General features: G+C 45.1%; 1 protein-coding gene across 2 annotated transcripts in view; it reads left to right on the forward strand.

The window, feature by feature from the left end:
* Positions 1 to 12,547, forward strand: part of OPTN (optineurin) — a 522,442-nt gene that overhangs the window by 463,433 nt on the left and 46,462 nt on the right. For both annotated transcript variants that reach the window (XR_014981292.1, XM_085652875.1), the window contains exon 12: positions 8,407 to 8,549. Coding sequence is in view for 1 of the 2 variants with exons in the window: in XM_085652875.1 (XP_085509001.1) it covers positions 8,407 to 8,549 (143 nt within the window). In the remaining variant the exon portion in view is untranslated. The remainder of the gene's footprint in view (positions 1 to 8,406; positions 8,550 to 12,547) is intronic.

Below are 12,547 nucleotides of genomic sequence, written 5' to 3' on the forward strand. Positions count from 1 at the left end.
CGCATGAACATCCACTCCATAGTTAGATTGTTTTCTTTTGCCATCTGGTTTGGACGCGCGTCACCAAGCCTCTGAGTTGATGCCATGTGGCAGACTTGGTCGGGCCTCTCAGGGTTGTCTCCAAATCCAATAGTTCATTGAACAATCTCCGTATCAACTTCTTCGACAACGCTGCAGTCAACCATTCTTCTTCGAGGGTGATATCCTAGGGCAGAGTTGCAGCCCAACCAGGCCTTCTTCAGCATTGCTCACCTTCTAGATGATCGCAAAGTAAGAGAAAAGATACCTTTTCAATACTGTCCACAGTGCCACTGCAAGTATTTGTGAACAGACCAGCACACAGTTTGCAATCTGTGCCTTTCCCAGACCACAATGAGGCTTGCTGCTCTGCCTGTCTTGCATTCAGGTCCAAGAAAACCATCCAGAATTGTCGTGATCGATGTCTCGCATGACTTGCAGTGGAGCAACTAAGGGAGAAGGAGAGATCCCTGATATCTTGGTTGAAGACGTCGAACAGAAGGAAGTTGAGAAGTTTGACACTGACCAAGTAGCAGCGTTCAGCCAGAAGTCAGAGTCCTTATCAGAGTTGGAAGAGCCGGATACAGTGCCGGCTTCAACACAATAATACGGCGACCATTCCAGCTATGGCTGGCACCGTTCTAAACTTCAGAGTCAGCACTCCAAAACCAAACGTTCCTCGACGTCGACAACATCTTTGGCGTCCACTACTGTGGCAGCGCTGAAAGGAGCCTTCGACATTGAAAACTGCTTTGGGCTCTAGAGTGAGTTCGACACTGAAGCCTTCCTCGGAGTTGACCCAGTGCCATTAAGCAAAACAGCTATGGAGCCTAAGTTTGCATCTGGCTTGAAACCAACTACAAAGTCCAAACAGTCAGTGTGACCTAGCCATCTCTCAACAGCGGACATCGTGGTGCAACACCTATCCTTCAATGCCTTCAGGAAGAGCTGGTCTCTCTGCAGCCACACCTGTATATTGATTCTCACACAGGCAGAATCATCACCAAGCCTCCACCTCAGGTTCAGCATACTCTTCCTAGAAAGAGGCAGCTTACTTTGTAGCAATGGAGCTGCCTCCCAAGTACAAAAAGAGGTATAACAGGGATCTAGGCCCTCTACCTCAGCTACTTACTCTCCTCTCCCTCATACATCTCTTCTTCCTCCAACACCTCCTCCTACTCCTCCTCCTCCACCACCACCAACTCCACCTCCACAACAACTCCCATCATCACTTGTATCTTATCACTCATACTATGGCGAGAGTAGTCCTCCCCATCACATTTCTATGACTTTCCTTACACCCAGGAACTGCAAGATGATCTCTGGGTGAATTATGAGGTGGTACCTCCAGAACCCAACGGTCCAGACTTATACCCAACAAAGCCTTCTCACCCTCGTATCATGAGGTTATTCAAAGGGCAGCTACCTTTCACAAAGCAGATCTTTATTCAGTGCAGGAAGAGGAGAACTTCTTGGTAGAAACCCTCCCACAAACACAGCGGGCCACCCAATTCTTGCCAATGCTTAAAGGCATGCTCAAGCTGCTGCAGTAAGTTTTCAAAGACCTTGTAAAGGCTAGAATTATTACTCCAAGGGTGGACAAAAAATACAAGTCATCCCCTTCAGACCCTCCATACATTACTGGCTAGCTCCCACCAGACTTGTAAGTGGTCCAAGCTGCTCGCAAAAGAGCAAATGCCCTGGGGATGCCCGGTCCCCAGATAAAGAAAGCAAAAAATATGATGCAGCAAGAAAGAGAGTTACAGCACAATCATAAACGCATTGGCATATTGCCAATTCGGTAGGGCTCTTAGCAAGGTATGATCGTGCCCAGTGGGATGAGATGAGAGAGCTTATACAGCACTTACCAGATCAGTACAAAAAGAGGGCCCAAGAAATAGTATTAGAAGAGCAGACCATCTCTAAAACATCCATTAGGTGTACCCTTGATGCGGTGACACTGCTGCTAGAGGGGCTACTTCAAGTATCCTTATCAGGAGACATGCGTAGCTTCGAATCTCTGGTTTCAAACTTGAAGTTCAACAGCATCTGATCAACTTGCTGCTTGATGGAGAGTATCTTTTTAGCCCTCAAGTTGATCAGATGCTGGAGAAAGTCAAAAAGGATAGGGCACTGCCAAAGCCATGGGGACTTTTCAATCTCCATCCCCTCTGACTCATTTTCATCGCCCATAGTTTTGCGGAGGTTCCTAAACCACTGCCGGATGTGACATTTGCAGGTGCTAGACCTGATGTCCTAGCCGTGGTTTTCCCCCAAACTTTTTGCCTTCACCTCATTACTATACTCAATTTGTTTTGTTGCTATTAGGACTTTGTGCACTTTACCCCGGCTAACCGGGGCTTGTGCTCTCTACCTAAAACATGGCCTACACCTAAATGGCATATATAATTGGCTGTAAATTAAATGCTACGAATGGGTTGAAGCACTTATAGTGCCATCCACTACAGTAGCACTGTAAAACATGTCAGGCCTGCCACTACAGCCTGTAGTGCAGTTTTAAACTGCCATTTCGACGTGTCAAAATCAACCTTCTGCTCGTTTCCGGTCCAGGGAGGACCTGGCTTGGCAGTTTGGGCTGGACTGTTCCCATAAGGAACAGGGTCAAGACTGATTTGCATATGGCTGGGTCCAAACTGGGGTGGTGTGGTGAGCAAAAGAATGATGGATTAAACCCAGATCCTTGTGACTGGGGGTGAATGTTTGCATTGTCCAGCATTCCATGCATCAATTGTTTCTTTTGCTAAAGTCTCATAGAGCAGGGTGCATGATATTTAAAAAGTAGTACATATGGGTCTAAGTTGTACATGTCTTGACTTTTACTGCTATTAGGTTATCCCTCCCAGCTTCAGATTGAGAACAGATAGAGAAATTATGTTTACATTTAAATGAATAGTAGTTTAAAATCCTATTTAGTGGTAAAGCCGGATTTCAAGTTACAGTTCTGATATTGCCATTTTTAGAAAGTTGGCATTTTTCTGCCCTAAACCAGCTTTGCATTTCTGTCAGTAATCCTGGGTCACATGACTGTGAGTGGCTCTCCTGTTGTGAGTTGTGTATTGTTTCCAGACATTGAGACAAAATAGGCCTGTGAGTTAGGGTAGAGGGTCTTCCTGACAGGATGGTTGGGGAGGAGTTGTGCCCTGCCCTCATTATACTTCAAAGCGCACACAAAGGAACTTAACACCAGGCCTGCCCTTGCCTTTGTTACCCTAGACAATTTGGAGCCAGAACCAGGGAAGGGGAAGACCTGACCAGAACTGTTTTGGGGCAAAGAATTCCCCCACACAAAGGCTGGCACAAGGTATAAATAGGACTTTTGGAAAATTCCTGGGCCTGTGGAAGATTCAAAAGAAGGACTACCCTGCTGTCTGAGGAAGAGGGACAACCCTGCTGACTGAGGAATGAAGATTGGACCTGCTTGCCTTGAGCCCAAGTTACCCAGAGGAATTTCAAGGGTGAGTTGGCTGACCTACTGTGTGAGCTACAGGGACACAAGCTTCCAGCAACTGACCAGCATCAAATGGACCTGCCGCAGCCCTGCTGCTGAGATACAGAGGTTTCGGGCTACTTGCAACCACAAAGTGACCTCTTTGCACGAAGACTTAAACCACCTGCGACATCTACCAATGCGAAGCCCCAGTGGGACCTGGTCTTTACCCTACAGTGTCCATCTGCAACGATCAGCAACATAATATCTGCACGTCACGGCAACAACGACAGTACATGACGGTCGCTAACGTGAAGTTCCAGGAATAATTGGCAGTTTGTGCTACAGCACCGAACAACAGCACTGCTCAACAGTCTTTCTGTGGCCCCCACCAATGCAAATTGAACTCTTTTTGCGGACTTTAAGAAGGTAACTCTTCAGCAGAACTAATGTGGTCCCTCCCTCCATCCATTCTGCGCTCTACTGAAGTTTTCCCTGGTCTAGCACGACCAGATAACCGCGAGTGCCACATTGTGCTTCTTGGCGCTATTTTCACCTAAAATTTTAAAAGCATAGTGCTACTGATTCGATTCATGTGCTTTGTTGTTATTTTATTAATTAAAATGTTTATTGGTTTTGGATTTTATCGGTGTTGTGCTTTTACTTTATTTCTGTTTGAGTGAGACATAAATACTTTACACATTGCCACAAAGTTAAAACTGCTTTGTGCCAAGCTACCAGGGGGTTAAGCGCAAGTTGGTTTAGTGACATTTGTGATTCACCCTGACAAAGATTGCATGTATTATTTGAGTAGGGCTTCCACGCCTCTCAACCAATAACCCATTTTCTTACAAAAGTCCTAGCAACCCCATGACTCATCGAGACTGTAAATTGCTCGATTACTACTAACGCACAAGGGAATATGTGACCTCCTAGTTCTACAAGGTTTAAACCCTGTAGAGAATGTTGCAAACACGTCTTTGACTGACCCACATGCAGTTAGCCTGTGGTGCCTAGAATCAGACTATGACTACAAGACCTGCAGTGATTGTGCCTTGATGAATTCCAAGGCCATATGAGATCGGGAAGCAAGGTTATTCATGGAGAAACCCTGCATCACGTGGTGCCAGTATCAGTCGTGGTCTAAAGGTAGGTCCTGATCCCACGACTAGTTTTCTTCGCACTCGTAAGTTGTGAGGGAATTCCACAAAGAAGTTTAGGATGTCAAAGTGAGACTATGGTACCCCAAGAAGGTGCAAGGGCATCATTGTGCCTCCAGGTCTTGGTCCTGAAAGTCGGTCTACTTCAGAGTCGATTCTGATCTTGGTTCTACGGCAGCTGAAATTCCTGGGCCCGTTGGTGACACTGCAGTACAAAAGGGGGTGGTGATGGACGGAGCATCAGAACCAATCAAACACTCACACCCAGTCAACAGATCTGGGTTTGATCCATCACCATTCTTTAGCCCACTCTGCCACCCCAGTTCAGACATGGCCATATGCAAATCAGTCTGACCCTGTGCCTCATGGGAACAGTCCAGCCCGAACTGCCAAGCCATGCCTTCCCTGGACCAGAAACAAGCTTCCTAGGACCGGTTTCTGGCATTTCAGCCGTCTTCAGCCAGGCTTGCTTGAATCCAGTGGCAAAGTGAGCAAGGGACTCACGTCTGAGCATACCCTGCCAACTTGACACTGCCACAAATTGAGAAATTTTGCGATCCATGCTGCCCCTTTTTGGCACACTACTGACTCCCTCCAGTGTCCCTCTCCAGTGCCAAAATCTGCAGTGGAACAGTATCCACTGATGCCTGCACTATTGACTCCAGATGATGATGACCAACCCATAGTGCTGTCCTACACCGAGACTTCGCTGCCCTGATCTTTACTGAGACTGCACGCTTCTTCTTCTGAGCTGCAACCCCTTTACCATCCTTCTGCCTCCGACTATGATGTTGGAGATGATATTACCAATCTGTACTTATAAAAATAACTGGAATGAAGATCTGTAGAATGTCAGTGGCCTGTGGAAGCAGACTCTGGCCTAGTGGCTCCCCCAGCACCTGCCACAGAAGAGAGTGCCTCCTTTACCATGGTTATGCAGAAGGTGGTAGACGTCCTCGATCTCCATCTTCCCACTCAGGAGAATAAAACTAATGTCTTGATGGAGGTGTTGCAGCCTGGTCAACTGAGATAATCCTTTGGGTACTCTGGTCAAACCTTGCTCAGGCCCACCTGTACATTACCAGATGCCATTGCCCTGCTCGAGGCAATCCTGCTTTCCTCACTCACCACCCCACTCCTGAAAGGCTTGTGGCGCAGGCTACCGCCAGCAAAGTGAACCTAAACTACTACACCAGACAGGGAAACAAAGAGGATAGAGACCTTTGGGAAAAGGGTTCTCTCCTCTACAAATGTGGTCCTTCGTTCAGTCAATGCCAGCTGCCTTTTGCTCCTTTATTGTAATTCACTGTGGGACTCTGTAGCCTAAGTGTTTCCCGTGGTTCCAGAAGAAGCCTGAGCCATTCTTTTTCTTTTACAAACCATGCAGGATGGTTGTGATGCGGCCAAGTTTGCCATCCTCTGCAGACTGGATCCTACTGAATACCTCAGCAAGGTTATTGACACACTATGGCCATTTGTAGACATGCATGGATGCTGTCCATCAGTTTTTCTAGAGAGGTTCAGGCCAGTCTTATGGATATGCCATTTGAGGGTTTTTCAATTATAAGTGATGAGGTGGATTTGGCTCTGGAGCGCTTCAAAGGTGGTAGGGACATAGACTGCTCCTCTCAGCTCTACCACATCAGCCGCACCAACAGTTTTACCCCCTTTGTGGCCTGAGTAGAGGCCTAACAATACAGATAAAAACATCAACAGGTGCACCACTCAGCACCTTTTTGTGGCTTGGTACCCCTCGGAGAGGGCTACAAGGACAACGGGTAACCCAGTCTTCCACAGCCCCAGCTGCCTCCTCATCCGAGCCTCTTTAGCATGCCTTTGACGGCACACACCCACTCTGTCGGAGGCAGAATCCAACATTTTCTGCTAGGGTGACAGGTGATAACTTTGGAAAAGCGAGTCCCACTGCAGCTTGCACCATCTTCAGAACAGCTGACAGACCACCATCTGTGTCTTTTCCAGTGGGACGCGCAGGCTCCTTTGACCAAATGAGTCATAGAGAGGGGTCCAATGCTGGAACTTGGTTGTGGTTATTATTCTACATCTTGGTGCCGAAAAAGGACTGGGGCCTCCATCCCATATTAGACCTTTGCCCTCTCAATGCCTTCCTGAAAAAAGACAAATTCAAGATGCGTATCCTGGCCCAGGGCTAGTCTGCCCTCGACCCCAGAGACTAGTTGATACCTGCAAGGTGCTTATTTTTACTTCCTCGTCCAGCAGGCCCACAAGCGTTACCTGTAGATCATGGTAGACTGCAACCATTTTCAGTTTGCTGTGCTCCTCCAGAGACCAAAAGTGATAGCAGTGGTTGCAGCACATTTTCGGGGGTCAGGGGTCCCAGACTTGCCCTTTCTCAACAACTGGCTGCTGAATGCGGCTCACCCCAGGCTCTCATCACCTACCTCCAGACTACGGTGAACATCCTGAAATCTTTGAAGTTCCTATCAATGTGCAAAAGTCACACCTGACTCCTTGACAGACACTCCACTTCATCAGAGCCATCCTGGACACAGCTTAGTTTTGCGCGTATCCCCCGGAACGGACAGTTCTGGACATTCAGGATATGATCCTGATGTTTCAACCTCTGTCATGACTCTCAGTGACTATGACTTTGAGGCTTCTGGGACTGATTGCCTCCTTCATCCTGCAGGTCAAGCATGCCAGGTGGCATGTGTGGGCTCTGAAGTCCCAGTGGGCACAGCACTAGGAGGTGGGGGGGATCTCTTATCTGATCCAGATTTTGGAGGAGACTCCAAAGGTCTACAGTGATGGGTGAGGGACTGTGATGGCTTTAGACGCAGCCCCTTCTCCGTATCCCACGTAGACCTCACCATGTTGACAGATGCATCACTTCTGTGTTAGGTAGGCTGTCTAGGAGAGGTGAAGATAAAAGGCACCTGGCGTTGAAAGCCTTCCTGTCCTCCATCAAATGAAAGGTTGTGCAAGTGCTCATGGACAACACCACCACCATATGGTTCTGAAAAACCAGCAGGGTGGGGAGGGTTTGTTGACCCTGTACCAGGAGGCTTTGCATCTCTGCATGTGGCTAGACTGCTACGGAATTTGTCTGGCAATACACAACCTGGCGGGTTCCCTGAATGCCAAAGTGTATGGACTAAATTATTGGTACCTTGCGGGTCACGAATGGCAGTTCCAGCCGGAGGTGGCACAGGGTCTTTTCCACAAAACGAAGAGTACCCAGGCTAGATCTTTTCACCACTGTCAAATGCTCGGTGTCAGCACTTTTGCACATTGGAATTTCCAAAGCATCTCTCGCTCTGAGATACAGTCCGTGTAGATTGGAACTCAGGACTCCTGTATGCTTTCACGCCGTTACATATCCTGCTCCGAGTCCTCGAGTAAAGAAGATCAGGACCGACCGGGCCCAGGTCATCCTGGTGGCTTTGGATTGGGCATGGAAAGTATGCTGTCCTGAATTCCTAGTGTTGAGCATCTGTCCTTCGATCAGGCTGCCCCTTTGAAGGGTTCTGAGACCTGTGGAATGAGATACTGAGAGTGGGAACTAAGACATTTCCAGATCCAGTCTGATGCCTGGGGAGTATTCGAAAGGTGAGGAATCTGCGTTTAGATAGAGTCTGTACATGATTGAGTGTTAGCAAAGGTAAGTAACTTATTCTTCTCCAGCTTTAAATACAGTACTTGGGTTGTGGGAGTTTACTCAGTTAATGCTCAATTTGTAGATTTTTTGAGTAGTTGTATAAATGCATGTACTTATTTATTAATATAATTTTTATTATTTAGCTGGATATTTATTCTGCTGATTTCCATGCGGAGAGAGATGCACGGGAGAAAATTCACGAGGAGAAGGAAAGGCTTGCAGTCCAGTTAGAGTATGTAGTAAAAGAAAACTCCAAGCTCAAGGAGGACCTGGATAAGATGGGAATGTAAGACATTATGCTTATATTTATTAGGTGCTTTGAGGTTTAGTTTTGTTCACTTCTAAGCTTGCAAAAATTTAATTTTTTCAAGTTTATTTTGTATATCTGTAGTGCTGAAAGTATGGCAACCATAGTTGAATACACTGCCTTGTTCAACCATCTTTGAAATTTGAGAGGGCTTGTTCCATTGTTGTTAAATGTGTATTTGTGTGGTTAGTTCAACGAAAAAGTATTGCCCAATACCAAGACTAACTAGTTTTTATTCCATCTCATGCCTCTGACCTCTGTCTTCCACAACCTTACACTTTCTTTCTTCAGCTAACTATTGCAGGTTTTTCATTTCTGCTTTTTTCCTGTGTCGCTCTTTTTCTATATTTGTCTACCACCTTCTTCCCTTTTCTGCCATTCTCTCTTTTGCTGTTACACTGCATGCTCAAAAATGAGTGCTGGTGCCCTTCACCTGTACCCATCGGCACAAATTATGCACAGTGGAGATGTATTAAGGTAGCTATGTACAAGTGTAGTGTAGCTCCTATTTCCCTTATGAGCTCTGCGCATTGGAATAATATACACTATAGTTTTTGCATAGGACTACGGTCAGTATGCTCCTATCGAGTACATTAAACTTAATTACTTGTGTGTGCCAGCTAACTCAGAGGTCACTAGAAACTTCTCGAATGAACAAGAAGGGATTAGTTTCTGACAACCGCATAAACATGACAACTTTGTTTTCCTTGGAAACGGAACGCGTCTCATAATCGTGGAAACAATAGATAACAGTTTCACTCAGTCAATCGTGCATGCTTAGTTTCTTCAGAGTTACACAGAAATAAATAGACGGGCGTTTCAATCAAAGGTTTTATTGAACAGTCTTTTTTCTTGTGTAAGAGATGTGAGCTGTTACAATCATTAGACAGTAAGCAAGATATAATACGCACAGCGTAAGCAGTAAGAAGAAATAATACTGCACTAGCATGGTCTTTTAGCTATGACATATATTCATATATACATGCATAAATAACACAGGCTAAGAAGTGATTACTCGTCTGATGCTTCTAAATAATTCTACCCCAGTGTACCTAACCTAAGTGTAGTACAAGGTAAGAGTAGGTGCTTTTTTCTATAGTATGGTATATACTAAGTTTGTATGCCAAGAGTCCCTCTAGGTTCTTGTCAACTCCATACCTTAGAATGAGAGAGGTGGGAATCTCTTTCCGGGTCTCAACTCTAACACCCCGCGAAGGGAGTCAGAACAATGGAAGCTGGATTCTCTGCGAGCAGGGATGACAGCGTCTGGTCAGTGCGTCATATGGTCTCTTCCGAACTTGCCGTGGCGAACCGGGCAGTCAAGTCGTGCCGAGCCGTGCCGTAGTTAGCCATGGTAAGGGGAGGCATATTTATACCTGGAATGTGTTTAGGAAAGCTAGCATTGACGTAAAGTCGGGCAGAGGAAGACATCATGGATGAACCCCTAAGGAATAGCAGTTCATACATAATAGATGAGTTCTTGGAGAAATCAATAATCCTAGCTAGGGAAAGTCCCGATGGCTTACGGGTCTGATTTCTAAGAACTCATTGTGACGTGGGATGGACGGATGTAGGGGACCATGCCTGTATTTGGATAGCATGGCAAAGGCCTAAATAAGGGCAATGCAAATTGTGCCTATATAAGGACATGATTCATGGAAACCTATGTACGGGCATCTAAATCGAAGCACAACACAAGTGTCATGGCTGCCGGTATATTTTCTTATTTGTAATTCTGTCCATTTGTGTTGTATTTAAAACCTTGGATGTCCAAGAGCTGATACATTTTCTTATAGTGTCCTGTGTTTCTGATGGTTGTGTCAATCATTCAGAGTCATCAAGTGTTGCTCTTCATTCCTTTTAATGAGATACAATTTTAAGGCCTTTCAGAATCTGATGAAGTCTGAGTCTGTTCATGTGATGACTGTTGGGGCTTTTGTAACTTTACCAGATCTTGGGTGCATGGTGGACTTATTTGGATCCATGTGTGGATTTGGCTATTTAGGATTTGTGAGTGCAGATCAGAGGCTATCCACTACTCATCTTACAATAGCACTTTTTGGTAGCCAGGTGCTCAGTTTGAAGACTATTGTCTATTGATATCTCAATAATTCACCTTGTTGTGGCAAGTTTCTGTTGTTGTCCCTTGAGGTTTTAAAATGTCTTTGGAGTCTTCTAAAATATGCCAGTTTTTGTTCATTTGTAGTTCTGTGGTTATGTGTGAGATGCACGATATCCCTGAGCCTTTACCCTTGAATTAAAGAGGTGGTAGGGTTTTCATGCAGTGTTACTGCTGGCTGATTCAGGTAAAGTTTTACATTGTGAGATTTCAAGCTTGCCATCTTGTGACCATGTTTTCTATCAGATGAGACTGAACCAGTTATTATTAATTCTTTGGTTAATAGGTGGCTGTTAGATGTATCCAAGTTTCTTCATGCGTTTTCTTAGATTACAAAGTAGATCACTTTCTTTTAAGCATGTGCTAAAGTCGGGTTCTTGATTTATAAATTGTGTCAATTCTTAAAAAACATTGGTGTGAGAGCTGAACTCTGCAGTATCCAGCTTGTTTGTTGTTAAGCGAGTCTGTTTCTCAGCCTGCTGCGATACCCCATCTATATATTCGAGAAGGTTTTTTTCACATCCAATAAATTGGTTATGGCCACTGCTGAGTAGTATGTTAATCGCCTTAATAGGCTCAAGGATCATTGTGGTCCATCCAGATATGAGGTGTGAACCTTATACTCTATTACTATGTCCCTTTTTCTGTTATCACAGAGCTTCAGCAGCCAGCTCGCCTTCATGAAGTTTTTGAATTGCACTCATTAAGTCAATTGTTAGCTACATTTTTTTTTTGTTTATTGGTTGCTCATTATATTTTTCTTCATTTGCACCAAAGAGGATTTGTGTAACTGGTCTGTGGTTGGTTATGGTATTTGCATCATTTAGATGTTTTGGAATGGTTCTATTGGACTTTGATGTGCTATATAGCCCTGTTGTTGCTGTAACTTGATGTGTTGGAACGGACAAGCTGAGTTATTAATAGAAAGCTTGATAGATTAAGATTTTTCATGCTGATCACCGGGTGGAATGGCCAACCTCCAGGGAGAATCTGCGTCGATTGATTGTTGGGTAGGTTTATTGCTTTACTTTTTTTACAGAATGCAGTATAGTGCTAAAGCATCGCCATGCAGGCACTTTGAAGCGCTCGATATAATGATAATTACAGGAAGCTGCTCGATTATTATAGGCAACCATATCTGAAAATGAAACATTGAATTGGGCATTTTCGGGTGTTGTTTTTTGTTGTTGTTTTTTTGGGCAAAATCCCATCTAAGGCCAACTTAAACATCATCATTTTTAGGACTGGTCTGCTGGGAAAGTTTTGACCATGGACTCTCAGGGAGTGGCTTCCAAGTTTTTGTTGTTTGAGCCCTCATTGGTAGATCAGATTAAAATTAACTGATCAGTGGCTCTATAGGGGTGTGGTATGATGCTAGTTTTTTACACGGATCTGCCTTTGCCCTACTAAGCCTTGTGAATGGTGGTGCACAAGATCACAGGTAAAACCTGTGAATCCGATGAAAGATACTGATTTAAACACTTGTTTCATATGGTCTCGTTTTCAATGGTCGGGCACATTGTGGCTGCCTAGTCCAGCACCATTTGCATTCTGTCCTTAGGTTTCTTGGGTATCCAGGAGATCAAAAGTTGTTTATATAGCTCTGGAGAACTTGTGGAGAAACTTTTGAATCTATCTATGACTGTGTCCTTTCAAGTATAGCTATCAGAGAATTTTGCACAGCACTTCAATTTCACCATACAGGCAGTGGCGTAACGCAAAGTGATAGGGCCCCCTGCAGTATGTGAAGAGGGGTCTCTTAGTCTCCCATATCTCATAGTTATTAATTAGGTGTGGGATGTATGTGGGCTTGCTGCGGGCCCTTGAAAAGTTGGGAGCCCCTTGTGCTGCAGGGGCT

This window comes from Triturus cristatus, chromosome 4_1 (genome assembly GCF_964204655.1).
Source record: "Triturus cristatus chromosome 4_1, aTriCri1.1, whole genome shotgun sequence".
In the NCBI taxonomy this organism is placed as follows: Eukaryota; Metazoa; Chordata; class Amphibia; order Caudata; family Salamandridae; genus Triturus; species Triturus cristatus.